This window comes from Poecilia mexicana, unplaced genomic scaffold (genome assembly GCF_051168715.1).
Source record: "Poecilia mexicana isolate PSO_F unplaced genomic scaffold, ASM5116871v1 scaffold_5, whole genome shotgun sequence".
Classification (NCBI taxonomy): domain Eukaryota; kingdom Metazoa; phylum Chordata; class Actinopteri; order Cyprinodontiformes; family Poeciliidae; genus Poecilia; species Poecilia mexicana.
The window spans coordinates 27,541,519-27,568,249 of NW_028263374.1; the positions used below are offsets into that span (position 1 = coordinate 27,541,519).

At 36.4% G+C, this 26,731-nt stretch overlaps 2 protein-coding genes and 1 pseudogene across 3 annotated transcripts; all 3 read left to right on the top strand.

Annotated features, from left to right (window-relative positions):
• Positions 1-672: 672 nt before the first annotated feature.
• On the top strand, positions 673-8,802 carry ccndbp1 (cyclin D-type binding-protein 1). Its single transcript, XM_088005819.1, has 11 exons — positions 673-970; positions 1,615-1,674; positions 1,946-2,025; positions 2,230-2,311; positions 2,966-3,062; positions 3,919-3,992; positions 4,966-5,042; positions 5,209-5,468; positions 5,761-5,821; positions 6,016-6,062; positions 8,424-8,802. Exons 1-11 carry the CDS (start codon positions 883-885, stop codon positions 8,530-8,532), a joined length of 1,035 nt encoding a protein of 344 aa, XP_087861945.1. The 5' UTR covers positions 673-882; the 3' UTR covers positions 8,533-8,802.
• Positions 8,803-11,888: 3,086 nt separating this feature from the next.
• On the top strand, positions 11,889-21,801 carry LOC106926987 (protein-glutamine gamma-glutamyltransferase E-like). Its single transcript, XM_015002228.2, has 15 exons — positions 11,889-12,099; positions 13,533-13,703; positions 13,944-14,198; positions 14,461-14,579; positions 14,783-14,911; positions 16,063-16,243; positions 16,863-16,998; positions 17,364-17,473; positions 18,623-18,738; positions 18,922-19,048; positions 19,983-20,095; positions 20,672-20,846; positions 20,936-21,096; positions 21,284-21,417; positions 21,529-21,801. The coding sequence occupies exons 1-15, from the start codon at positions 11,964-11,966 to the stop codon at positions 21,674-21,676; spliced, it is 2,211 nt and encodes a 736-aa protein (XP_014857714.2). The 5' UTR covers positions 11,889-11,963; the 3' UTR covers positions 21,677-21,801.
• A 1,411-nt stretch (positions 21,802-23,212) lies between these two features.
• LOC148159729 (zinc-binding protein A33-like) lies at positions 23,213-26,496 on the top strand (annotated as a pseudogene). Its single transcript, XR_015762891.1, has 2 exons — positions 23,213-23,301; positions 24,273-26,496. The product of XR_015762891.1 is annotated as a zinc-binding protein A33-like (transcript).
• Positions 26,497-26,731: the final 235 nt, after the last annotated feature.

The window sequence follows — 26,731 nt, forward strand, 5'->3', positions numbered from 1 at the left end:
TTCTGTCTTCTTGCCTCATGCCTGCTATTTTAAAACGGTTAAAAATGTTATCTAAAAAGTGTGTTCTCCAAAAAACTGTTTCCTCAAATATAGCCTATTAAAACAGTTAAATGTAATATTCATGACAAATACCATTAAAATCTACAAGTCGTGATTGTCATTTTAAACCAATAAATTCTTGATTGATTTGTTTACGGTTTATTATTGCCCTCTTGTGGCCATGGTTGGAAACTACAGTTTATCTGCAGTAATATGAACATGAAACTACAAGTATAGTCCTTCATTTGACAATGTTTTAAACTTATGACTTTGTACGTGTGTCACTAATATTGAGATTTAAAAGTACATACTTTTTATGACATAATATGCTATAACATCAGCGTTCAGGTTGGTTGTATAAATATTGGCATATATTAAGACAATTAACTCTCATGATTAACTCACCTAGTTCTCATGATACAACTCAATTAAACTTGAGTTGTATCATGAGAACTAGGGTAAATAAAAAAAACAGAGGTCTCAGGACTTACTCATCATGTTTTAGATGCGTCTTAGCAACTTTCTGCTAACTTTGATGGATGTGGTCAGCTGCGCAACGGATTGTGGGATTTCTTTGCTCCCTGACCTGCGATTTAATGGCCGGAGCAAGAAGTCCCCCGGAGACTAATTTGTCTTATGACTGGAACAGTACCTTTGTCCATCGCTTATGGCGTTTCATATTTTTGCGAGTGCAAAAGTAATGTATAACGGAAAAATAAAACTTATTGAATACGGTTGTTTCACATATTATCTTCCCCCGGAAACAACGTTCCGCTCTTTAACAGTTCCACAACACCCGTATTAGAGTTGTTTTGCTAGGTGCTGTCATCTCATTTCGGCGTCATGAGTGCTGAAAACTGTGATGGAACTTTGTCTGTGCCTTTACGAAACGTATCGAACTCTATTCAGTGTATCAGAGACCGAGTCAGAGGTAAATATGAAAAGTTATTTATTGCGTAAGGAATGAAAAAATACCGCTGCATGCTAATCTTTAGCTAGCGATCTTAGCCGCATGGAGTGTCTCTTAAAATCCGTTTTCCTGTTGGTTGTTTACTTGTCTGTTATTATTGTATTCACGTCAACTCTTTTATTCACCCCAATGTTGTTGTTTTCATATTTCATAGCTCCGATCTTGGCACAACGTATATGACTATGTACGTTGTGCAAAGTCATATACTTTATATGTCATTATTATGATTAACTGCCTTTGTTTTATTTTTGTTTGTTTTTTTAAAGAAAACTACATACATTTTTTGGTTTTGATTATCTTTTTTTTATCCTCATTCTGTTTAAATTGCTGTCATAAAGCTGCTCTAGTTTAAAAACTACAACTACTTAGACTCTTCAAACCTAATACTAGATTATTATATACTGATAGAATATTAAAAACCCAGTTTGTGATTTGCAAAACCGTTATTTGATTCGTGAAAATTCATTGAGGTCGATTTCAGCACTGTTTTGGGATCTTATTGTATTGTAGATTTTAAACTAGAGGAATTAAAGAAGCTCGTTATAGTGGAAAAAGTTTGATATTATAATCCACCTAAAGCGTGTTCTCTGTATGTTTTCCTTTAGATGGAGAATCAAATGAGAGAGACGGAGCATTCAATCTCTCCAACTTCTGGGACACTTTGAGTTGAGTTTTCTTAGCTACCATTTTCTAGACCCCATGTAGCTTAAAGTGACCTCCCATCTTTTATCACAGACCCCTTTTGCACTTGAAGATTGTAATAGCTGTAATAATGTACAATGCCAGTTTTTTTCAGAATAGTGCTCATTCAAGACATTTTTGTCTTCACACATCATCGCACATTACAATAAAGCATTACTTGACTTTCACATAAAAGTATAATTTAGTATCTGTTGAATATTTTGAAAATGTTTCCCTTTTTTCCCTTTTCCTCAGACCAGGCAGTGAAGACTGTGTCCCAGGAAGCAACTAAACTGAGCCTGGCCTTCTCCAGACCCCCTCTGCCATCTTTACAAGTCAGTTTGCTATTTTCAACACAAATAATCGTATCTGTACACAAAATTCTGCTCATTCATTCAGGCCTCACAAAGAAAACATCTAAAAGCATCTAATTGTTCTAAGTTGTTTGTTTTAGGAATTCTGTTAATTTTCTCCAGGTTGATTGAACTGCCATATAAAAGTTTTATTGTATCCTAAAAACAAACTTGCTTGTCTTACAGGATGGAGAAAAGCTGTCAGAGTTCATATTGAAAAGCGTCCTGACGCTGTCGACTGTGTATTATTGGCTACCCAAAAGCCAAGGTGACTCTTAAACTGTATAAAGTCTGATTTTTATTAGCAACACAAAGTAGATCTGATTTACAAAAGAGCAGTTAGATAGTAACTATTTATATTTACTCAATTATATTTACTTGTGTAACTTTTTTGAAAATATGTACTTTTAGAAGTATTTTTACTGAACATGAACTGCGTAATTTTATTATAAAGTATTTCTTCTTTTATTTGAGTGAAAGTTCTGGATTTTTTACCCACTGAATAACAAACAAGCAAACAAATTTTTGGTTTTAACCAAAAATGCACCAAACACAGACACACACCTCCAGTTTTTGTTAAAGTTTTATAAGGTTTTTATTATTATTTTTTTGTTACTTATATGAATTATTGTCATTTTTGTCCCTAAAATACCAAAATTTTAACTTAACTTGATATTTTAGTTTGTCTGAATATGTAGTTATTAAATATTAAATGAGTCATAATTTGATCAGTACTTGAATAGACTTTTTTCCACATACTTTATTACTTATTGCTTTCTACTTGAGTAAAAATATGTTGAAACAGTGCTACTCTTACCTGATTACATTTCTTTGTTCTCTGCCTACCTCTGCTAAAGAGTGATTAATATTTGCGCCTGCTCTTTAAGTCTGGCTGAGTATTTCAGTCCTGTCTGTGCCTCAGGGGTGACGCTACGGCGACAGGTCAGGGACGCCACTGTGGAGGTCCTGGACGGCGTTTTACAGCTTCTGGAGGTCATAATCAGCTCACCACTGCAAAGGTGAACACATCATTGTCACACAAACACAATGGGAGGAATTACAAAGCAGTCAACCTCCACAATCTGAGGCTGATTGTCAGCCTGATTGTTTGCTTTTTTTCCACTGGATTCACAAATAAATTATAAGAAACATATCATCCATCAAGTCCAGCAGATTGGGGGAATGTTCACCTATTTCTGCACTGTAGTTGTCCTCTCTTCACCCAGAAGAGCTGACCATTCATGGCCAGAGAAATGTCAAAGGTTGTAGAAATCCCGTTATTTTTGCTTCAATTTTTAAAATTTCCCAACATGTTGCATCATGGTGAAAAATATTATTTTAGCCTTTGTCGAATTTGACCTCTTGACCTCTTGTACCTCTTGACAATTTCAGATTTTTAGAGGTCTCATAATTTCAAAACTAATCTATTATTTTGGAATTTTAACTACAACTTATTCATAGCTCAGATTTAACTTACCTTTTTTTGAATATATCATCCACAAGTTAAGTCTATTTGTGTAGCAATCAAAGTCAGTCCTAAACAGCTGGGATTTAGCCTTGATTTAAAGGCACTCAGTGTTACAGCTGTTTTGCAGTTTTCTGTAAGTTTGTTCCAGATTTGTGGTGCGTAGAAGCTGAATGCTCCTTCTCCATGTTTGGTTCTGGTCCTGGTTCTTGGGATGCAGAACCAGGAGATCTGAGAGGTCTTGAAGGTTGATACCACAACAGCATTTAATCATTCATCCTGTTTGCAAGCAGCCCGTCACTAGAAATATTATTTTTACCAGGAAAACAAAACAGGAAGTTGTTGGATATCTTCCTCATATGCAGCTTCATCATGTCCCTCTATCTGCTCTTCTCTCTGCTGCCATTCAGCCTGACCCAGGAGCAGATCACGTCCACTGGAGGAGTTTGGTCTGCTTGTGATCGCTTTGCTCGGCTACCAAAAGGTAAGCAGAAACAAATAAAGCAAAACTCGGCTGCAAAATGTTGATCAGCATTTTCACTTGACACAAAACTTTTTTTTGTAATATTACCAGCATTAATGTTTGCATTTTTTTTATTGCAACATTGCTTCTAATTTGCAGACAGTCATATTTTGTTTTAAGGGTACAATATTTGTCATAAACACTGAAAGTATGTATCGAGTTTTCCACATTTACAGTGAAGGCCATTTGTGGCCACTTATGACTGAATCAATTAGTTAAGATTTTTGGGCAGTAAAATTTTCTTTTCTATTTCCATATTCATTCCTGTGAATAAACAGTTACAGCAAACCTATGGACACTGATGACATAAACATTCTGCAAAGACAACCAAACAGATTTGGTCTGTTATATTCCAATAAAATAATATGAATAAATGACCATAGGACCATATTTTCACACTGTTGTTACTCAGTGGAACAATTGGAAAACATCTATCAGACAATAAATGGCATATAATTAAAAAAAACCTGCTGGTTGCATAAATATTCATACCTTTAGCCCTTAAATCACAAATATTGACCATTTTTATTTTAAAATTTCCTGATCTCCTTTGTTGCCATCTGTATTAATCAGAAGATTAGCACAATATACCTACACTATTTACTCTTAAAGGAAACTTGGTCCCATAGACCCCCATTATAACATATTTCTCATATTATGTTGTCCTCAAATAGCAACGACGTATTAGATAAAGAGTCTTAATCTCATATTTTTACAAGGTATTTCATCCGGGGTGAGTACTCATTTTATACCCACTGTGCATTTTATTCGTGTTACTATTTTGATATTTGGTTAAAAGAAAAATCCTAAAGAGAAACCTTAGATGTCCAGATTGGGTTTAACTTGTTTTACCACTGTCTGGATCAGCCGTCTATTTTACTTACACTCAGAGTTCTTAACATGTTTATTGTTGGGAAAAATGTGTATTTTGCAGACAATAAGGAAGCCCTGCTAGTCGTTCTATCATCTCAGTCTGGAGTTGTAAAAGATGCCGTTGAGGAAATGAAGCAGGTAAACACTAACACGGTTTTCAAAGTTTTTCTTTACTTGTCAAACGAAAACCTCATATTTTATTTGAACTTTTAGTTGTTTCTGTATATTTAAAAATCAAATTTTCACACAGTAACCCAGATTTATTGCTTAGAATCAACTGCTGCTCTATCCTTCACATTCACAGGTCTTATCTGAAACCCAGGACCCGTTCGGAGACTTCCTCATTGACGACCTGGACGACGACAATCCTCCAGGCAACCAGGACGTTTACCTGTCAGAGAAGGACCGGCAGGTGATCAGTGCATGTCAGGGGTTAATGAAAGCAGCTGCTGCGTGTCTGAGGAAACTTACATCAGCTGTCAAGGCCAACGGTGACGCTGCCGAACCTCAGAAGGTCGCTCAGCTGGACGATCTGGCCGACATCAGCCGGGAAATCAGCCCCAGGTAAATAGACGGTGTTGTTGTTTCTGCTGGATTTTACATAGAGAATGACAAAAGTTGCAACTAAAAAGCAACTTTGCAAAACGTTAATGATGGTACATTAACTAAGCAGACTCCTGCTGATTAAATTACAAATTTAAATCAAAATATGTTTGTTTGTGCCAGCGGGTTCAAGTTATTTGCAGGATGTTTTGACTTGTATTGTTTCCTTCAGATGATGTCAAAAGTTTAGGTCTTTTTTAAACTGTTCACTCCCATGAAGATATTTTCCTTTTATTGATGTTTTCCTTCATAGTGTGGACGATCTCGCCCTCTGTCTCTACCCACCCATGAATTACACTGGAGTGGAAAACCACGTAAGACGACCCTGCATTCTTTCTGATCTGAAAAATAGAATGAAATTATTTACTCTCCCTCAAAATAATAAGTGTTGTTTATGAAGCTTAAGAAATACCATTTTTGATATTCTAGGCATTTCCATAACCTTGGCATTGAGTTTTGTTTTTTATACTTCTGAAGAATAACAAACATTTTCTTTTTCTCCATCTAGACGTCTAAATTGGCAGCATTGTTAAGGAAATTTTTGGAACTGATTAGGTAAGATTTATTTATCCACAGTAGCTTGAATCTGTGAAAATCAAGAGTGCATGATATACATAAAATATTGAATTTATGCAGAACATTACAATTATCATATTGATTACAGTTAACCTGCATTTTACAACAAATAAGACATTTTTCCATGTCACCAGTGAAATGATCTGTCAGTGGAACTATATTTTTCTTTTATAAATATTAAGGAATTACATCTTACTGAAAGTTACTTGTAAATTAGTTTTGTCTTATATTAAGTGTACTGAGATATTAAGTAGTCAAAAATACTTGAGATTGTATTTTTGGAGCCATTTGAAAACAGTTTTCAAATGATAATTTCATTTATTAAGAGGACAAAGCTATCCAAACCTCCTGACCCTTTAGGGAAAAGTAACTGTCCTTCTTTTTAAATCAATAACTGATAAAATTAGGAAGCTGAGCTCCGTTTCACAAGCCAAACCCAGGTGAGATTATTACTTCAGAATCAACGTTAATGTTTATGTGTGTGAACGTTTGGTTTCACATGCTCACATTGTACAGACATAAATATATAAACTTTACTGGAGATTAAGAAAATACTAATTAAGAATATGTACATATATTAATATGCACCCCAGTACTTAATGTGAAAATAGTGCAAACATGTTTATCTTGTTTTACAGCTGCCTGCTCAGGCTTTAAGGAGTTGATTTTGTTTTTCAGACAGAAAGCCTGGGGGAAGAAACTGACTCTGTGGCGACTGGTTTTTACTAGTTAGACTCTGTTGATCTGCAGATATAATAATGATTTAATGGGATATTTATGATGGCTGAAAGGTCTCAACACTTCATCAGAAAAGTGGAAAATCAATCTATGAGTCTGAAAAGGGTTACAAAGTGAACCACAGTGAGATCCTTTAACATTCAGCAGCGATGCATTAATGATCCCCAAGAGTTTCTGAAAAATATTATTTAGACTGACGAGACAAAAGTTGATCTTTCTGGAAGGTTTGTGTCGACATCCGTCTGACCTAAAGCTTTCAGAAACAGTCAAACATGGTGGAGGCAGAGTGATGGTCTGCAGCTGATTCTACTTTACTCTGACCGGAACCTTCAGAGACACATAAAGACAGTTATAAAGCCGGCCTTCTGTCACCTGAAGAACATTTCCAGGATTAGAGGACTAATGTCCCAGCAAGATCTAGAGAAACTCATCCATGTCTTTATCTTTAATCGCATTTATTACTGCAACAGGTCTAACTAAAAAAATCAATCCTGCAGCTGATCCAGATCGCTGCTGCTGGCGTTCTGACTAAAACCAGGAAGACAGAGCACATCACCCAGTTCTGAGTCCAGAAATACAATCATTCTCTTTACTTTACACTTTGATGTTTTGAGTTTTTTGTTTTATTGTGTACTTGCCTTTCCTTGGACAATGTCACAGAGTTGATGCAATTATGAATTTTTTATCTACCACAATGGTGCCCAAAGTCGGTCCTCAAGGGCCGGCATCCTGCGTGTTTTAGTTCTCTCCCTGGTTTAATGCACTTGGACCAAATGATGGCTCATTAGAGGAATACTGACATGCTGAAATGGTTGTTACTACCACCAAGGAGAGAACTAAAACATGCAGGATACTGGCCCTCAAGGACGGATTTTGGGCACCCCTGCTCTTCCAGGAGATCCTGCAGGAGACGGGCACTTCTGAATAACTCAGAAAACAAAACAAAATTATTTTTAATGTTACCTAACCAAAGTCTGGACATAAATCCAGAACAACTGGATAAGGTTTAGGATCAATTAGTTTTAACACAGCACCAGGTTGGTTTTGAACAGCTTTTTTATCCCCTTAGTGACTGAAATCAACATTTAAAAATGTCTTTTTGTTTTTACTCAAATTATGTTAATCCATTATTAAAGTTTATACAACAATCTGCAGCATCTAAATGAGGCAAAAAATCAAAAACATAAAAATTCAGTTTGAGGGCAAACACTTTTTAAAGCCTGATTCTACAGTTTGTTTTCTACTTTTATGAGTTTTTAGCGATTGAGGGCAGCTGTTCACTCACCTTTATGTTAAACAGAATCTAAATGGAGCATTTCTTTCTTTTGTTTTAGCTGCAGCACAACCTGTGGTTTATATCTGCATTTGTAGACATTGAGATGGTGGATCTCAGTTTTCCTGTCATGGAAACCTTGAAGTTTTCATGTGCATATGCAGTAAACCTCAGTTTTCCTACTAATCGCCTCTAAAATGGGCTAATAAGACAAATTTTTCAGTGTAATGTTTTGTTTCAGCATGTTGTCTTTAATCTGGCATTAAAATGGTTTGTGATAAATGTTGCTGTTTTAGTGATGACAGCTTTGACTTGTGCTCACCATCCAGATCCAGCCATGTGTGTGGAGAAGCAGAGCTGACCTGGGTTCAGTTCTTAGAGGGAGCCGTCGACCACAATGTTCAGAAAGCCAAAGAACTGATTGAGCTAGACGGCTGATTTCCTTTAATAAAAAGATTGTAACATGCATCTAATGGCCGCCTTTACATTTCAGTTTATGTAAAACCAGAGCACCAGAAAAGAAAAATGGGAACAAATTACTTTAACTCTGAGGGGAAAAAAAACTATATAAAATCTGGAAATACATTTTGTCTGGGTAATTTCCAGTTTGTCCCAGCTCATTTTTTGTTGGACTTGAAATGTTTTGAAAGTAAAATATTTTTTTCAGAGATGTTAAATTAAATAAAGTCAGAGGATTTGCTTTCTTTATAGCTTGTTTTGCTCTTTTTTTACAACTGAATATTAGAGCCAGACTGAAAGATTTTCATTTTTTGAAAGTTATAATAGTTATGATAATAAAATCATCATATGACATAACATTAGAAAAAAGATGCAATATTACCAGATGGAAAAGTCATTTTAACTGTCGAAATGCAAAGTTTTGATAGTTATCCAGATCTGACATTCAGCAAATCCATACTTCTTTCTTCTAAATAAATGTAGAGTCATTTGCACAATAATTTTAAGTCCTGCTACTTACAACAATTTGATACTGATGTGTTAAAGGTTTACTATTTCCTTATTTGTAAAACGAATTAAAAACAAAAAGCGTAACTTTGTAAGATGCTCTGCATTCCTCATTTTATTTTTATTAATATGTCAGGGAGGAATTCTCCTAAATTACTACTTCATTCTCCTGACTTTAACTTGATAATCTAACTTTACGATGGTAATATTATGACTTTATTCTCACATTATTACAACTTTATTCTGGTAATATGACTTTATTCTCATATCAGGACTCTACTGGAAGATAAAACCATTCCTGACTGGTCTTAATACTCCGTCGTTGTTTCTTGCTGGATGAAAGTTATAAATAAGATGAACTACAAGCATTTCAGTCTTTTTCATAAGAACTTCCAGAGTCATTTTACGTTTTAATCTTTCGGATCCTGACCGTCCTGTCCTACATGTTTTTTGTCGAGCCATAAAGCCGTACTTAATTACCTTTACCACAAGATTGTTCATCATCCTGTCAACACTTTGACAGCTTCAACCTTCAGGTTGTAATGTCTTCTGAAAAGTCGTGAACCCAACAGAGCTGATGAAAGTCACATCAGAAGCAACATCAACAGTAAGTTACTCATTTAGGTGATTAGGAATTTGAATTGGAAATCAATATTTCAATGGAGAATTTATTCAGGGAGTGAAAGATTAGGGTGATGTCAAAGAGGCCTTCCAACCTGCAAGACTAAAACTTATAAAAGATAAATCATCAAAATATCAATGAGTTTTTATCCAAAATGTTCCATTGCCAACACGATTTAATCTTAAGATTTAAACTCTTTAATAAAAAAATACTCTATTTATATTGTTTCATTATTTTTGAAATGTTTAATTTAAAATATAAAATGGCGTCCTCAATGTTATACAGAAATTTGACTGAGAAATTGTGGAAAGACTTGAAAATTAATGATCACATATGTCCAATCTCTGTGATCTTGAGCTGTTTTGCAACAGATTGCTCAACTAATTGCAACAAAGTGTGATTCTACAAAAAAGACAAACACCTGAATTTAAGCTTGAAGTCAGTTTTAGATTTCATATGTAAAAGAATAAAACTCTTCCTATCGCTGCACCATTTCATGTGGTTTCAACCCGATCCCCAAACTATATATAAAATTTTGTGGTTATATGAAAGTTTTAAAAAGTTGTAAGAGGTTTATATATTTTTGAAAATCAATTTAAGGAAAAATGGAGAGAGAAAGAAAACTAACCTCTCCTTTCTTCCTCTATATGTTTAATTTAAACTGAAAAAAAAAATAACTATGAAAGAAATCAAACTCGCATAAGAATGAACTGTTAAGTTTTTAACTCAAGCATTATTTTCTCACCAGTTGTCACATAGGAATGCAGAAAAAGAGCATTTCACTGGAACCTGTTTAACTCCTGCAGAAGTTCTGATGTTAAATAAGGATTAGTGACAACTGTTCACTTTAATGGAAGCAGACACACAGCAAATACTGCTAAAATGATTTTTTATTATTATTCTTGCACAAATCCTGACTTCATGTTTCCTCTTTTCGTTGTGATTAGCTGGTGTTGTAGCTTCTGGATTTGTGTTCACTTGGGTTATTTTTATCCAGTATTAATATTTATCTGATGATGTGACACAGTAAAATAATAAAACAGCAAAAAATCTATAATGAGGCAAATCATTTTTTACAGCTTTGTGATAATCCAGTACAGCTTGTTGTACATTTGTAGCCCAAAATACTTAAAATACTACAATGAAGTGGCTGTGTCTGAAATTTGTGGAAGTTTTCCTAGTGTGGAGCATTTTCTGTAGTTTTATATAAAGTTGGTTCTTGTTTATTCAAAATCAAACTTAAAAAACATAATTATGTTCAGTCTAGAGATGAAAGATTTTAATCAAATACATGCTGATTCTAGAGTGGTTTCTCTGGAGTCTGATTTTTTCTGTTAAAAGAAGATCTGCAAAAACTTGAAATGTGTTTTTGTTTTATTTCTAAAGGAAAAACTCACATTTAGATTAGCTGGAGAACAGCATGTACGAATCGTGTCAAACGCAGGTCAACGCTAAATGTTGCTGTACTTGCTTGTGTTGTAAGTCAAGTTTTCAGCCTTGGAGCTTTCATACCATCTGTCACTCAGAAATTCAGTGAAAACATTTCACTGGAGCTCATGCTGATAATGATCAGACAATGATCAGTGACGGCAAAACACATTTACTCCCTCTATGAATGGTGAGAACCAAACACGTTTTTGTGCTGTTGTTTCTAACAGCATACCTTTGTTTTCTGTTTAATCCAATAAATGTCACATGCAGTTAACTCTATCACTTCATTTTGTTCTAAAACATTAAAATTGGTGAGCTTATCAATTCAATATTTAGTGCTTTTGACCACAGTGGTCCTTAAGGCCACTTCTTTCTTTAGTTTCCTATCTAAGAGGGTATAGGGAATTCTTTAAAGTAAGATCAAGTTGAAAAAAAACTGTAGTACTATAGTTTGTTTTCTTATTAAATTATAGTCTTAGATAAATGTGAATGCTTATTTAAATGTTTTTCTTTACAAAATTGAAAAATATAGTCAAATATTTATAATGCCAAAACTTGAAAACTTGAAGAATAAAAAACAAACTCATTGAAGTACAATTAAAGTAACACTCTTGAAAATGTTTTGCCATTCTGAGTCACTGCCTTGTGGCACAGTTCACTCTCTTCCTAAACCTGTTACACTTGACACCTGCTGTATTTTCTAAGGAATTAAAAATTTGCTCTCAGCATGCATTCCTCACTTACAGGGGTGTGACCAGGGCCTTTAAAAGTGGCCCGCGGTTGATACCCAGCCACAGAGCTTTCTACTGTTCCAGCATCTCAAGTGGAAAAGCTGTGCAGAGAGACAACCATGTTTTCATTGTCCAATGACCTGAGCAGCTCAGATGGCCTCAGTGACTCCAGTGGTTTCCTGCGGTCCAGTCGGTTCAGCAGCTCCAAAGGCTTCAGCTCATCCAATAAATGGATCAATAATCACGCCTATTCAGGTATGGTTAAAAAAAAAAAAGCCTATCAATAACAACAGAAAAACTAAATTGTGTTATTGTTTGCAGTTGAATGAAAACCTCTAACATGTTCTGTTTATGTCGGACTGAAAAATTACAACAGATCTTTGTCCATTTGTAATCTGGCTTTATTTGTGTATTTTATTTTTACCAGAAGTGTCACATATCTGCTGATGTGACAATGTGACCATTTATAATTGCAGAGCAAGGGAGATAGTGCTCAAACTTAACCAAAGTATCCCATTAATAATGAAAAAATAAGCTAGCACACATTTTTGCAGAAAGCACAGGCGTGAATCCCGGAGGGGAGGGGGGCGGACAACCCCCAATCTTGGAGAAGTCTAGATTTGCCCCCTCCTCCCCCCACATAAAATCATTGAAGAAACATTTGCATTAAAATCAATATGAAAAGGCAAAAGAAACAAAGAATTAAATAAATCTGCAATTCACCGAAGAAAGAAATAAGAATTATTTTTTAGGTCCCCCCCCACCATTATTACGACAATGGTTCAGTCCAAAGTGTGGGCGGAGCAACAGCAGCGCTGAACTGTACAGGCTCCATCAGAGCCGCGGAAATGAGGAACTAATTGTTAGCTGCGGCTCTGCACCATAAACAAAAACCTCTCCAGTAAGTGAATACTTAAAAGACATGTAACACCTTTTATTTACTTTCACTGCTCAATAGGAATAAACACATTAACAATAAAAATCAGACTGCAGTTTGTTATTTCATTACTTTTACTGAATCATGATAAACGGCCCTGGAAATCAAAACAGGCTACATTGCTTTTATAGACTTGAGCTTTTTTGTCAAAGGTAGCAAATATCTTATTTATATTTAGCTCTTAAACTTTCAGTTCATTAGAAGAGTTTGAAACGGGAAGGAGGGGCTGAGCAAGAGGCAGGAGCACCAGACCTTACAGTTGCAGTGTGTCTCACCCATAGACATCATATATGTCTATGGGTGCTCCTATCATATATGATATGTCTATATCATATATGATATAGACATCATATATGATATGATGTCTATGGTCTCACCTCTGATTTAGGCAGTTTGAAACCTCTGCTCAATGCCTCCTTCTAGTGAATCATTGAGAAAATGTCTGGCAAATATCCATCTTAAAACTTGACTGTCATAGTAAAGCCTATATGAGAGGAAAAACCGAATATTTGGCGCAAAGGAGAAGGACTTGGCAATCAAAATCAAAATTGCACATACAGACTCTGAAATTGTGAACAATGTAAACATGTTAGTCTATGACAATTTTTATACACATTTTAATTTTAAGTGCACTAGATGTGAGAATGGCAAGCTAAATAAAAAAACTGCCCTCTAAATCTTTTGCATCAAAATGTTGTACTTGATAGTGTCTTCTTTGTCAGGAAAATTGCATCTTTACATATTTTTTAAGCTTTTAAGGAAGTGGACCTCCACTGTGAGACCAACAACAATGATCATCACACCAGTCAAATCTCAGTGAATCAGCTGATTGTGAGAAGAGGCCAGCCATTCAACATAACCCTTAAAATGGCAAAACCTTTCAACCCCGACTCAGATCAGCTCACCATGAAAGTTGTGACTGGTTGGTGTGTTTTTAAATTATTCATTTGAAAAGATTTTTTGGAAGTTGTGTCTGAACTGCATAGTTTATTTAACTGTTAAGTTGTCACAGGTGTTGATAACTTGTTTGCAACACATTTGCACATATTAAGTTTAATTTTTTTTTTTTTTTAAATGCAATCAATGATAATAATTAATTGATCTAAGCAGACAGAATTCTGTTGCCTGACTCTTTCAGTTGTTGTTTTATTTGTTTTTTCAGGAAAATATCCATCTGAGGAACGAGGGACCATGTCACGATTTGGTGTTCCGGACAAAGTAGAACCTTCACCAGGTGCTATAGCAGTGTGGAAAGCAGAGCTCCAGAAAAACAGTCTTCCTGAAACAGGAATGTTGGCTCTGACCATAACGCCGCCTGCTCACGCTCCTGTGGGGGAGTACAAACTTTCTGCAGGACTTAAGGCTGAAGAAAATGAGTTAGCAGAACTTTTTGTGCTCTTCAATCCTTGGTGTTCTGGTAGGTTTGTTTGCACTCTCTCTGCCCAAGACATTTAGCTGTTTATTCATTAAAAAATGTGACGGTTCATTTTCTTTTATGTGGGGTTGTATGGATTTCATATGCGTAGGTGGTTTCCTGGTTGCAGTTAACAACAATCAAAATGGTTGACAGTTTACTTATTTTAGCTGTTTCCACTGCCACACGTCATCAAAATCTGACTATTAAACAACATATGATCATCATTCCTTCATGTTCATAATCAAATTTTCTTTCTGTACAGAGGACTGGGTGTTTCTGCCCAACGAGGCGGAAAGACAAGAGTATGTTGTGAACCAACATGGAATAATCTACAAAGGTTCTGATCAATACATTCATGGACTTTCCTGGGACTTTGGACAGGTACAGAGATGCCAAACATGAACATGACGGCTTGATGCATCAATATCCAACAGTTTTCTCTGTAAAAAATAATAAAAAAAAGTTCTATAAAAATGTTAGATTAGTTTAACACGCTCAGGCAGAGCATTGACGAAAAAGCTTTCACTTTTAATATATTTTGATGCATAAGATGGTATTTAGGAATAGTTTCTCTTTCCATTCAGTTTGAAGAGGACATGGTGCAAATATGTCTGAAGTTACTTGACCTCAGCAGGAAACACAAGCGGGACCCAGCAGACGACGTTTCTGCCCGCTGTAACCCCATCTATGTCGGCCGTGTGGTTACCAACATGGTAGGAACCGCTTTTTAAAATTTAGCTTTAATTAAGAAAACATTCACAAACTTAAAACTCTACAGTGTTTTCTTCAGTATGACAAAATTTGGGAGCTACAGTTGAAACCGATATTTACTTACACAGAATAAAAAGACACAAACACATTTTTCTCTTACTCAAGTCAAATATAACAAAACTTTAATTGCTTTAACTTAATTAGAATTATACAAATTATTTATATTTCATAAACATCAGAAAACTTAGTGAGAACATTTCTTAGAGATTTTTTTTGTAACCTTTTGGGTCCCCAAACTTATAGGTTAAGTGACACATTTGAGTTAATTAAAGTCATACCTGTGGATGCATTTAAAAGCCACACCTGAAACAAACAGCTTTCTTGTTTGACTCGATGGGAAGGTAAAAAGAAATCAGCCAAGATATCAGGAAGAGAATAATGAAACAGCACAGGTCTAGTTCAAACATTTATATGCAAGTAAAGACATGATGGAAAAGACCATCATGTCTTTCTCATACTGGAAAGACATGATGTCTCCATTCTGGAGACATACCAGTCTCCTTCCTTCCTTAGTGGAAGGAAGGAGACTGGTCCTGTGTCCCAGATATGGATGGATTCTGGATATTCTGCAAAAATGACACCAAACATTTAATATGTTTTAGCATTTGTTTATGCTAAAAAAAAATTATGATAATGACAAAAAATAACTAAAAAGTGAAATATGAACATCAACCTCAAACTCATTCTTTTAGAAATACATAAATGGACTCTGCCTTGTCAAAATAAAAACTTTTTGGGTAACACTTTATTTGAAGGGGGGTGAATATTACTGTTTAAACTTTACCTTTAATAACATAAAGTTACCTGATTTTTAAAGTGCAATCAGTAATACTTTTATAACAAATTTATATCAATAATGATTTATTGGTTAATGTCAAGTTGTCATAACAAAGACATTTTGAATAATGTCAACTTTGTATTAAAAGTGTCATAATTTACCAAATGACGCTTTATGACAACAGTCATAAATATTCATGAAGGCTTATTCATGTTCATGACAGGTGTTATGTCATGTTTATGACAGTGTCATGTCAGTCTTATTCACCCCCCTTCAAATAAAGTGTTACCACTTTTTGTTGCTTTCTTCCTTCAGGTTAACAAAGAGGACGCCAACGATGGCGTCCTCGTGGGAAATTGGTCAGACGATTATAGCTGCGGTTTCCCACCAACTCACTGGAGTGGCAGCTATGACATCCTTAAGCAATGGTATACCACCTCATTCAAGAGAGTCAATTATGGACAGTGCTGGGTGTTTGCCGGCATCATGTGTTCAGGTAAGATTATCTTCTCTTCCTTCAACACTTTTAACTATAGGTGCATATAAAACAATCTGGTTTTAAGGCAAATGTCTTAAGTTAAGATGTTGCCGACTCAGCGATTCTTTTGCAACATTTAAGACAAGACGTCTTACATCTATTACAATTCGGCCAAAATTGTAATAGGCAGGTCATGTTTTTTAAAGATCGATAAGATGGAAAAAGTCAGTGCTCCAATAGTAAGGTTACTATTAGTTGGTTGGATTTTTACAGGTAATTTTTAGCCCATTTTTTTCTCCTTACTGCATCTACCAGATTAAAAATGTTATTTCATGTCATGCTTCAGCATTGCTGTCTCTGAATTCACATCATTATGCAAAATACTGTAAAGAGCCTCAACTAACAGCATTTGCAATGTTTGATGCATCCATCTGAAAAATATCAGATAATATATATATGACCACCAGGGGGAACTAATAAAGTGCATAATTGAACATTATCAGACCATTATTAAGCATGGAAAATATAAAGTGAACCCTGAAAAACATGCAGGAGAGAAAAACAAATGAATTTGTTTTGTGAGGTTTGTAAGGAATTTAGTTTGTAAGATTACTGGTTTGACTATATTTGGTTCCAGTGATGCGCCTGCTGGGAATCCCCTGCCGTGTGGTCACCAACTTCCAGTCTGCTCATGACTCCAATGCAAACTTGACCATTGACAAATACTATGGTGACTTTTTAGTTAGACCAAAAGAAACCGATGAGCATGTATGGTAAGATGCCCTAACTTCTTCTTTATAGATGCACATGACTTACAGATAACTGGATAACATTCTAAAATACAAATCTCTAGATGTAATTTCATCTTCAAACCACTGTGAACAAAAGAAACTGTCTTTAACCGTCAGAAATATGTACCTCAGTGTAATTGGACAATTACACTGTATTTGTCCAATGACAGTAAAGTCATTCAGCCATTAGAAATATTATCTTCTTCAGTAAAATGTGAAACAGCTTAAAATCCTTAACTTAAAGAACAGTTTAAACTATTTAAAGTGAACTGTTCTTTACTTTAAATTTTGTGTGAAGTTGGAACATCATCCCAGTTCATGTGCTTTAATATCAGTTGTTTTTGAAGGAACTTCCATGTCTGGGTAGAGGGGTGGATGAGGCGTCCAGATCTGGCAGAAGATGGCCGATATGATGGCTGGCAGGCGCTGGATGGGACTCCACAGGAACTGAGTGAAAGTATTAAACCTTTATTATTATTATTATTATTATTATTATTATTATTATTATTACTAATATTTGTAGTTGCCACTCTATCTGAATGGTAAAGTACTGTTAAATTTTTAGATAAATTTAATGCTATATTTTACTGCCATGGTGCCACAAATAAATTTGTTTTATAGGTAACATTTTATTACTCACAATAATATCAGATTAAATATGGTGGCATTCAAGAGTGGTTACAATCTCCCAAAAACCCTGCTTTTTTTATTTATTATTACTTTCAAACTTCTTCCACTTTTAATATAAATTTGACTAAAATAGTAAATTCTGTTATGGGGATACAAGTTCAGTTACCCAGTTGCATAGGAGTGCACACTGTAAACTAAGGCTTTGTTGAGTTTATTTATTTATTTGTTTTATTTAACTCTGATAAAATTTAACCTTAAACAAACCTTAGTGGGATTTTGATGTTATTTTCTCAGCTGAAACTAAAGTTACAGAAAGATAACACAGAAACAACATGACCTCCTTGTACAGAAAGGTAAAAAAACTAACAAAAAAAAACATTAGTACAGCTGTCATACTACAGTAAATAATTGGAGAAAATAAGATAAAAGTGATGTTACTAAAGCTTGATGTTTCCTATAATTGATAAAAAGATGGAAAAAAAGGTCAGATGTTGTAAAAAGGCCAACAGTAACACTGCAGAAGCTGCAGGCTGCAACAGTTTTCTGTTTTATCCATTTGTCTGCACTAAGTAGCTCAGTTAAAGACAGAAACCTGACAGTTTGTTGTATAGCAAATTACAGCAGCAGGCAATGAAGTGACATGATGACAGCAGCAAACATTTTTCTCAAATGTCATTAAATTATCAAGAATTACGATCATAAAACATTGAGATAAAGACTAGAGTTGATCTATGTTAAGTTATCATTACTATGCTGAGTGAGGTCTTTGGTGTATTTCTCTACTTTATATTAAGAGACTTTCATTACAGTTCTTTGCATTTTTTGGTAACCAATCATTTAAAAAAATAAAAGCGAAGGTGTATATATAGATATATATATATTTTTGCAGTCAACTATGCACCCACATGGCTTAATATATCATAAGAGAACTCTGTAAAACAGTTACCAGGATGCTGATGTGTCATTTTTCCATCAGATGTGTTCTGCTGCGGTCCAGCTCCAGTCTCAGCCATCCTGAAAGGAGACGTTCACCTCAAATACGATGTACTGTTTGTCTCCGCAGAGGTCAACGCCGATGTTGTTTCCTGGCTGGTCAGTTGACTTTTACATTATCAGACTGACATATAGGGATAAAAAAAATATGAATTTATACAGTAGTCTTCCTCCTTTAATGAAAATTGGGATTGAACAGAAACAGTCTGACCACAATAGCTGCTGATCTTCCTGAAGGCTTGTGTTTTAGTTTTTGTTGTGCATGTTTGCATCTCCTTTCAGGTCAAAAGAGATGGATCCAAAGTAGAGATGTTCTCTGACACCAAGAGTGTTGGACAGCACATCTCCACTAAGGCTGTTGGCTCCGACGAGAGAGTGGACATCACAAATACCTACAAACACACCGAAGGTGGGCTCAGCCAGCAGACAGAATCATTCCAGTTCATTCCTGTGAAGCTTTTTACTCTCGTCATGTTGGTGAACCAAAACACAGCTGGGTTTTATATGAACAGCAGAGGATTATAACAACAGTATTGTAGGGGAGTTAAGCTGTTTACTAGCCTTTAATCAGTCAATCAATCAATCAATCAATCAATCTCTCGTCTGCGATTGATTGATACCAGCCTTTACACTGCAAAAATGCAAAGTCTTACCAAGTAATTTTGTCTAGTGCAAATATCTGAGTACATTTGAAATTAGACAAATCTAACTTGTATGTGACTTTTAAGCAAGATATGGGATCTTGTTTTTAGTCCATAATTCTTTAATATTGATGAAAAAGTAATAGTTTCCTTGGCAGAAGACATATAATATATATAATTCCCCATATAATAAGTAATAATCTACCAACTGAACACATCAATTTTAAGGACTTACATAAAACATGCCCCCATATCTTGCTAAAAAAGCTGCTATTAGTTAGTTTTGTCTCATTTCAAGTGTATTAAAATATTTGCACTAGAAATTAGACCAAAAATACTTTTTTGTGTTTTTTGCAGTGTAAACTTGGTTTTGCATTTTGTTTTAGTTTTCCCAAGTCTATTTTAGGTGAGTAAATCAACACAGCCCTGGAGACAATGTTAGTGTTCATGTTCTGTTGTTGATTGATTGATAGATCTATAAATAGATAAGATTCAAAATGACGGAGAACAAAAACATCTGGAGCAACCTCTGAGTTAGGGAAGTAGTTTAGTTTATAGGTCTAGACGTTCTGTACAAACTATTAATTATACTAGAGCTCCAGTTGTGCGGATGTGAGACAGATAATAGGCTTGGTGTAAGACACTTCCTGTTGTTGGGACATGCTGAATATTGTGACTCTGTTAATTTCACTGACCTTCCAGGATCGGCGATGGAGAGGGCCGTCTTCAGATACGCCCTCTCCAGACTGGACATAAACAACACAAAACCCACGGATGGAAATGCTGCACCGCAACTGATCATTAAATTTGAAGAGGTTTGTTGGTAGCCTCTATTAGCCTGAGTAATGCTCAACATTTCAGTCTTGTTTTCACAATTAAATCTGACTTATCTTTATCATTCAGTTACAGCTGATATGCAAGCAGAGAGAGGGGGTTTTACTCATTATTTAAACAACCATATAAGGCAAAAAGACTTTATTGATTGATAAGTTGGTAACAGTAAAGCCCGGTCCACCGGATCTGATCAGAAAATCTGTCCAGTCAGAATAATCAGAAGAGTCACAGCCCCAAGTGTCAAATACACCTATACTCGCCATGCTGTGTTCATGGGCAGGCGAACGGATTAGCTGTGTGGCTCTGTCATTAATAAATGTGCTGTCATGATGCTTAATACGCTCCTCATGTCTTTTGGTAGCAACATGACATCATAGAAAAAAGTGCTGTGATGAAAGATTTACTCAGAGCTGAGAAGTAAACCCAAGATAAACAAGAAACACATTTACTTGATCTGTCTTCTTAATTTCAATTCAAGATTTTGGTATTTTTGATAAATGTGGCCGGTCAGAATGACGATAACATTTGTAATCTGATAGTCCTTCCCCTGATTGCAGGAGTCCACACCAGTGAATGGTCAGGATGTGAAGATGAAGCTGGTGCTGAGAAGTGAAGGCAGCTCTGCCAGGACGCTGTCCATCGCCGTCAGTGTCCAGGCCATGACGTATACCGGCAGACTGAAGGAAAACATCAAGAATGAGGTCATCGAGAAAGAGCTTCTCCCTGGGAATGGTGATTCTTTTGGAGTGATGTTTTACCTTTGCTTGTAAATGCTGTGGCAATCAAGTGAGTAAATCACTGTTTGTCTTTCTTTTTTTCAGATCTGACCATCCCCATCCAGGTCCCGTACTCGTCCTACAGTAAACAGATGGTATCCTGCCAGACCATGAATATTTCAGCCCTGATCACTGACATACAGAACAATCAGATTTACGTGGCAGATGACCGTGTCGTACTGAAAGACCCGCCAATCTCCCTTACTGTGAGATCCTATTGCTTTTTAAACTAAACTCTTTTTATCCTTGCAAACTTCTTTCAAACTACTAATTTACCAATATCCATCTCCACTTCCTATTCATTTTATACAAAAAAAAATGCTAAATCTTTCCAAAGAAAATCCAGTGAAGGTATTTTTTCTTCGTTTGTTTAAAATTTCGTCTTTGTTTCAGGTGCCTGATGAAGCCAGAGTGGACCAGAAAATGACTTTCAAAGTGGACTTCAATAATCCAGTCAATGAGACCCTGACAGGTTGCACCCTGACTGTCTCTGGAACAGGCCTGGTGCAGTCGGAGGAGATAATCAAGTATGTTGGAAAGTGTGCATACATTGGTGCAGGTTTTCAGTCTTTAAGGACAAATCAGTCCTTTAAGATGTAAGGAATCTGACATTCAGTGTATTTTTGTGTCATCCACAGAGTTCCAGATCTGATGTCTTACAATACATTGAGTATGAAATTCAGCCTTTTCCCCTACAAGAGTGGAGAAAAGACTCTGCTGGTGGACTTTGACTGTGCCTCTTTCAGAGACATCAAGGCCAGCTGCACTGTTAACGTCAAGCCTTAAACTCTAGAAAGAAAAACATGTTTGATACACACATTGATGCATTTGATGCATGCATTGTTGCTGAAGGCTTCACAGTTTGTTTATTAAGGTGATACATCACTGAAATAAATGGTGGTTTGAATAAATCGTCGCTTTTAGTTGTTTCTTTATGTTTAACTTCAAAGCTTGGATTTCTGTGGGGAACGATCAGAAACTTGCAGTAAGAAGAAAATCATCCAATCATGTTTATCATTTTGAAAATCATGAACAGGAAGCAAGACCCTGCTTCCACTGCTGTCCAACCAAATTCATTCTTAAACCAGTCAATGTTTTGAATGATTTAAGGTGTCCACAAAACTGCCTGTTTTTGCTGTAAAACAGCTCCTTTTCTAGCCTTAACTGCTTTCACACTACAAAATACTATTTTATTTTCTATTAGTTGAATTACAAGTAAACATCTAAGCAACAAGCCTCCAGCTCTTTCTCTTTCCATTTTTCACTTAGGATTGCTTCACTTGTTCACACTTAGATAATGTCACCTCTGCTTTGTTTGGTTCAATCATTACAGTCTTTTATTGTCTATTCCTATGAGATTGTTTGAGTTTATCAAATGCATTTTCAGATGCAGAAGCATTGATGTTGGAGACTGTTACAATCTGTGCACTGGGAATAAAGCAAGTAAAGATCATACGACTGTTTCTGCTCTCTAAAGGTATGACAAAATTATAAAAACCTCAAAAACGTTTTAGTCAACTCTACGCCTTTACCGATAGCTGGTAGGAGTAAAAAAAATTAAAATATTTCCCTTAATGTGTAATAATCTTAATTTACAAAATGAGTGACATAAGCAGTTTTTTTGTTATGTAATATTAAGTTCTGTGAGCAACAAAACTAAAAGTTTGTGTCAGAACCAAATTGGTTATGACTTTATTCTAGTATGAATTTTGGAAAGTTGTGTCGTCTGAAACCATTTGATTATTTTTCTTCCTTTCATCCCTTATAAAAGTTTAAGATTTTTTAAAGAAATGTCTTCTGACAGCCTATAAATTAGTATCATTAGGCTGCTTTCTTAAGGATTATTACCTCCACTATAGTCTGTAAATGAAATCTGTGGACCTCAGTAAATATCAATATAAAAAAATATAGAAATCTCATTTTCTGTATAGCTATTGACTCAGAGGGAATATATGAGTGCTTCAGACACAAATACGTCTAGCAAAATTAGTTTAGGAAATGTAGCTTTTATCTGCCAGCTAAGGCGGATATGTAGTCTATGTGTATATTACTACATGTACTTACTCTGCCAGTCACCAGAACCTTTTTAGTCACAGAGTTCATACGTTCATATTGTTTTTATTGCAGGTTATATTCTGATCTGAACAGAGAAAAAAGGAAGTGAGTTATATAGCTGCTCACAGGCTGAATTATGGACTTTGGAATAAAACGTATCTCAGTTTTGGGTGAGGCAGCAGGTGTAACCTGCCCTCCCCTGACACACCTTAGCCAAATCAGGAAGCAGTTTGTGATTGTTGCTTCCTACAAACGATCAGATTCCCCTTCAGACCAAACAGCAGCTTCCTCTGAGTGAGTCCAGCTGCAGGAGAGAAAACCTCCAACTCTGCTGCGTCCAGCTGCTCACACTGAAGGTGAGTTGGACAAGAACACTTTGGCTGCTTCTCTATCGTCAAATCTTACTCTAATCGGTTAATGTCTGGTCCACTGCTACTCCAGTGGGAGTTGTCTAAATTATGATCCGTTTTTCTCTATTGTGGGCATCAATATGGGCAGGAACATGGGAAGGCCACGGTTATTAATCAACAGTGAGGAACCTCAACATTTTGATGGACACAACTAAACCCAGATAATTGATTTTGTCTTTTAGAAATTAATTGCTGACCCAAACATAATGAAAACAATTTAGATTACCTGATTACTTACAACTTTATCTATATTGTGGAATCATTTGAATTTAGATAATGCAATCAAAAGATATAAACTAAAATCCAGGCATGAACTTTATTTAATAGAAAATTCCAAACAAAGAATAAATTGCACAACATGCCAAACTAAAGTTAGTGATTCACACCAGGTAGCCAAAGCTGTAGCCTGATAGATAGTTCTGCATAGAGCTGCACAGCTTCTCACTTTCTTATTGGGTCCCTTTTCATGACAGACATGCGGCTTGCAGGTCTATGAAATCATGATCATTCTGCTCCTAAAGGTGATGGGTGTGTTCCTGCTCTGGATTAAACTTATATTTACACTTCTCCACACTGTGCAGCTCTCTGAAAGCAAATGGCATTTTCGCCAGTCCACTTCAGTTGACATGTTTGGAGTTTACAGTGATGGAAATCAAGGGCCAGTCAACAAATGAGGTCCATTGTCAATCAAATAGCTTGCACACAATATATAGCTCAGTGCAGCTTGTAATTCCCCTGAAGTGAGTATGAAACATGGGGTGCAAATTCATTTCTCTTAGCAGAATCTGCTATGGGAGATGGCCAGGGTAAACATGGACAGAACTGGTTAAAGGTGCTCTGGTGGAGAAGCAGCTTTAAAGCGAAGTTAGTAGAGGAGGGAGGGGAACTGTGACTGACTGGACCTTCTGTATTTTCAGCTTCACTCAGAAACAAAATGGCTTCCAGATCAGAGGAGGATCTCTGCTGTCCGGTCTGTAAAGAAGTCTTTAAGGATCCAGTCATTCTGTCATGTAGCCACAGCTTCTGTCAGGAGTGTCTAAAGGACTGGTGGAGAGAGAAATCAGCAAGAGAGTGTCCAGTTTGTAAGAACATATCAGTCACCAAAGATCCATTCTGTAACTTGGTTCTGAAGAACCTGTGTGAGTCTTTCTTACAGCAGAAAGATCAGAGAGTTTCAGAGGATCTCTGCAGTTTGCACTCTGAGAAACGCAAACTCTTCTGTCTGGACCACGAGCAGCCAGTGTGTCACATCTGCAGTCATTCAGATAAACACACTAGGCATAGATTTAAACCCATCGAGGAAGTTGTGCAGCAACTCAAGAACAAACTTAAGGAAACTCTGGAGCCTTTAAAAAAAATCCTGGACCTCAGGAAGAAAGTTCTGGAAAAGTTTTACCGAACCGCAGAAGACATGAGGGTCCAGGTTGAGGACACAGGGAGGCAGATTGTTGAGCAGTTTAAGAAGCTTCATCAGTTTCTAGCAGAGGAAGAGGAGGCCAGGCTGGTTGCTCTGAGGAAGGAAGAGGAGCAGAAGAGAGGGATGATGGAGGAGAAGATGGAGGCTCTGAGCAGAGAGATAGCAGCTCTTTCAGACACAGTCAGAGCCACAGAGGAGGAGCTGAGAGCTGCAGACGTCTCATTCCTGCACAACTACAAGGCTGCAGTGGAAAGAGTCCAGCGCTGCCCCCTGCTGGAGGATCCACAGCTGCCCTCAGGAGCTCTGATAGACCAGGCCAAACATCTGGGCAACCTGGCCTTCAACATCTGGAGCAACATGAAGGACATGGTGACCTACACTCCTCTGGTTCTGGACCCAAACACGGCTCATCCAGGACTCCACCTGACTGACGATCTGACCAGTTTAACTGTAAGAGAGGAACAGCAGCTTCCTGATAATCCAGAGAGGTTTCATTTAGGGTGGTCTGTCCTGAGCTCTGAGGGTTTTAACTCAGGAAACCACAGCTGGGATGTTGAAGTTGGAGACAGTGAAGGCTGGGCGCTTGGTGTGATAGGAGAGTCTGTCCAGAGGAAGGGAATCATAGAGTCTGGATGGTTGGTTCTATGGTTCAATGAAGGCGAATACTTAGCACGTTCTCCAAAATCATCCACACATCTCCAACTCCTGAAGAAACTCCAGAGGATCAGAGTGAATCTGGACTGGGACAGAGGAAAGCTGTCGTTCTCTGATCTGGATGCTAACACACACATACACACCTTCACACACACCTTCACTGACAAGATGTTTCCATACTTCAACACTAGTAATTTAAAAGTTTTACCAATGAAGATCTCAGTGATCAAACAGCAGCTCTGATGTTCTCAGCATGAAGAAAAAGTCCAAATGAAACTTTATTGATCACAAGTTCCAATCAGGAAACTGATCTGCTTGTTTTCAGTTCAGATTCTGGTCTTAATATTTTTTCTTAAATATTTTGAAGACTAAACATTTAATATCAAGAAGAGGAATAATTTTTACTAAGAGCCTGGTGATCTGTAATGTTAATTTATATATGAATATTTAACAAAGAATTTAATAATTGAGAAATTGATGGTTTACAAATAAGTTAAGTAAAATTAAAGTTTCCCAGAGCAAATTAAAACAATCAGTGTTATGGTGATTATTAACTTTGTAGAAAAAAGTTTTGGATTTTGTTTGGGTTTATGGAAGGGGAATTCCCATTGGTCAGCCCATTTTAAAGGGGACCTGTGCTGTTCCTGGATTCAAAGCTGCTTTATTAGACTGAAGAGACGAGTGGAGGGGGAGATTTATTTCTTTGTTATTCACCAGGGATTTTGCGTGAGTGTGTTTTTGTTAGGGAGCACGTAAGTGTATTTATTTATCTTTTCTCTAAAAGAAAAGATTCAACTGAGGTGGAGTGAAACGCACCTCAGTTGGAGCTGAACTAAAGCAGGGAACAGTTTGTGATCATTTCCTGCAGAGAGACTCCCAGACGATCAGCCCCCCATTAGTCTATTTTATTTAAATGGGTTTTAACTAGATTTCAGCTATGAGGCTCCCAGGGCCAGCATATGCCTCTGTTTTAGCTCTTGCCATTTTTGTGAAATAAAATAAATTCTGTGATCCCTTAGTGGAGGATGTCTGTGCATTTGTGAACCAAATAAAATGTATCTAATTTGCAAGCAGTGCCTCTGCATTTTCTTAAGGTCAGCTGATTATTCATTGATGAAGATCTTGGTAAACAGTTTGACTCAGAGCTGAACTGCAGCTCTGATTATAGTTTTGTCTTTAATACAGGTTTTTTCCTGATCTGACCAGAAAAATATAAAACCTGTTAATTAATGACTTTTATAGTAGCCGAAAGGTTGAATTGTAGAGTGAAACACACCTCAGTTGGAGCTGAACTAAAGCAGGAAG

Excerpts from the sequence above, each read along its gene's own strand:
- ccndbp1 (XM_088005819.1), top strand. The coding sequence starts at position 883 with ATGAGTGCTGAAAACTGTGATGGAACTTTGTCTGTGCCTTTACGAAAC. Across the intron at positions 1,675-1,945 it reads CAACTTCTGGGACACTTTGA|ACCAGGCAGTGAAGACTGTG; the intron begins GTTGAGTTTTCT and ends CCTTTTCCTCAG. Across the intron at positions 3,993-4,965 it reads CTTTGCTCGGCTACCAAAAG|ACAATAAGGAAGCCCTGCTA; the intron begins GTAAGCAGAAAC and ends TGTATTTTGCAG.
- LOC106926987 (XM_015002228.2), top strand. The coding sequence starts at position 11,964 with ATGTTTTCATTGTCCAATGACCTGAGCAGCTCAGATGGCCTCAGTGAC. Across the intron at positions 14,199-14,460 it reads CTTCAATCCTTGGTGTTCTG|AGGACTGGGTGTTTCTGCCC; the intron begins GTAGGTTTGTTT and ends CTTTCTGTACAG. Across the intron at positions 14,912-16,062 it reads GCCGTGTGGTTACCAACATG|GTTAACAAAGAGGACGCCAA; the intron begins GTAGGAACCGCT and ends TTCTTCCTTCAG.